General features: G+C 42.1%; 1 protein-coding gene across 1 annotated transcript; it reads left to right on the top strand.

Annotated features, from left to right (window-relative positions):
* The first annotated feature begins 832 nt into the window (after nt 1-832).
* LOC133050010 (keratin-associated protein 20-2-like) lies at nt 833-1,024 on the top strand. Its single transcript, XM_061134101.1, has one exon. It carries the CDS (start codon nt 833-835, stop codon nt 1,022-1,024), a length of 192 nt encoding a protein of 63 aa, XP_060990084.1.
* Nucleotides 1,025-1,726: the final 702 nt, after the last annotated feature.

Genomic DNA, 1,726 nt, shown 5'->3' on the forward strand with positions numbered 1-1,726 from the left:
ACCATACAATAAATTAGCCTAAAAATATTGTTGTTGTTGTCAATATTTGTCAGTGACTATGCCATGTTGTCAGTCACTAAGTCATGTCTGACTCTTTGCAACTGCACGGACTGCAGCATGTCAGGCTTCCCAGTCCTCCACTATCTCCCAGAGTGTGCTCAAGTTCATGGCCATTGAGTCAATGATGCTGTCTAACCATCTCATCCTCTGTCGTTTTCTTCTCTCTTTGCCCTCAATCTTTCTCAGCATCAGGGTCTTTTCCAAAGAGTTAGCTAAAAACATTATTTGAAGTCAAATATCAGTATCAATTCTGTCAAAAAACTAAAACAAAGCAAAAGCAGTATTTATCTAGACCCTTGGTTTCTCTGCAAAAGCTAAGGTAAAGAAAATGTTGATGATTAAATGATATGATCTCATTGAGGCCTGGAATTTCTGTGAATCTGTGCTTCACATCTGCAGAGGAATGATGCTCTTATTTCAAAGCAGGATTAAATAATATTTATGGCTCTCAAGTTATTCAAACTCATGAAGCTTGGTTACAGACAGTAATTTTTTTTTTTTTTTTATTACTGAAAGTATATGATATACCTTCAGGAATTTAAGAGACAGCAGTAAAGGAATTCCAGCATTAATGGGTGTGGGTGCCTCGCCTCTAAATGAACACAATGTTAATGATGTTTTCATGCAAATTAGCTGTTAAAATGCAAGGCACAATGGCTTTTGGTTTGCCACACCTACTACACCGGTGTATAAAAGGCCTCAAGGGAACAGGGCAGTTCATATTCTGCAAGCAAAGGCTTTGCTCTCTTCTACATCTTCAACACTTGACAAGATGAGCTATTACTACGGCAACTACTATGGTGGCCTGGGCTATGGCCTTGGTGGTCTGGGCTGGAACTACGGCTGTGGCTATGGGTCCTTCCGAGGTCTGGGCTGCGGCTATGGTGCTGGCTATGGTGGCTATGGATATGGCTGCTACCGCCCATGTTACTATGGAAGATACTGGTCCTCTAGCTTCTACTGAGAAACCCTGCTCTCGACGTTACACGTGACTGAGACCCATCAGCCAATTTTCCTCTTCTAGATTCTGCTGTGTGGACACTTCATTCCATTGGTGCTTCTCTCTGATGAAATTATGATGAGCCAATCCCAGGTCACTTTGATAGATCTTCAGATTTCAGTTTACCAGGACTGATGGGCTAAAAATCACCTGAACTTGCAATTCTAATTTGGGCCATGGGGGAGGGGTGGATGGATTTACAGTTTGGGTAACGAGTCACCCTTTGGACATAAATTTTGGCAGAGCTCTCATTCTGAATTGTTCATGTGAGATCCGTGAAATTTTATTTTCATTAAATTTGCTTTGTCTGGTATTTTAAATGTGTCCTGGTTGTCTGTCCCTCATAAATATGATGTCTGTACATATGGACATTGAGCGTGAACTTATGCGTGAGTCTGTTGGCAGTGTGTGTGTGTGTGTTCATCACGGAAGCTCCAATGGTGGTGCTGTGCCTGCAATTCTGCGTGACCATGAAGGTAGAGGGATTGTCCAGCAATTCTTTTCACATTTTGTTAAAAGTATATCGACACAGCTGCTGCTGCTCTTACCAGCCTCATATCTTCACAGTGGGATCATTACGCAAAGTTACTACACCATTTGCCAGGATGGTACTCAACGTCCTGCTGTCTTTTGCTGTTTCCAAGCAGGACCCAACTCTGTTGTATG

Source organism: Dama dama, chromosome 31, assembly GCF_033118175.1.
Source record: "Dama dama isolate Ldn47 chromosome 31, ASM3311817v1, whole genome shotgun sequence".
Lineage (NCBI taxonomy): Eukaryota > Metazoa > Chordata > Mammalia > Artiodactyla > Cervidae > Dama > Dama dama.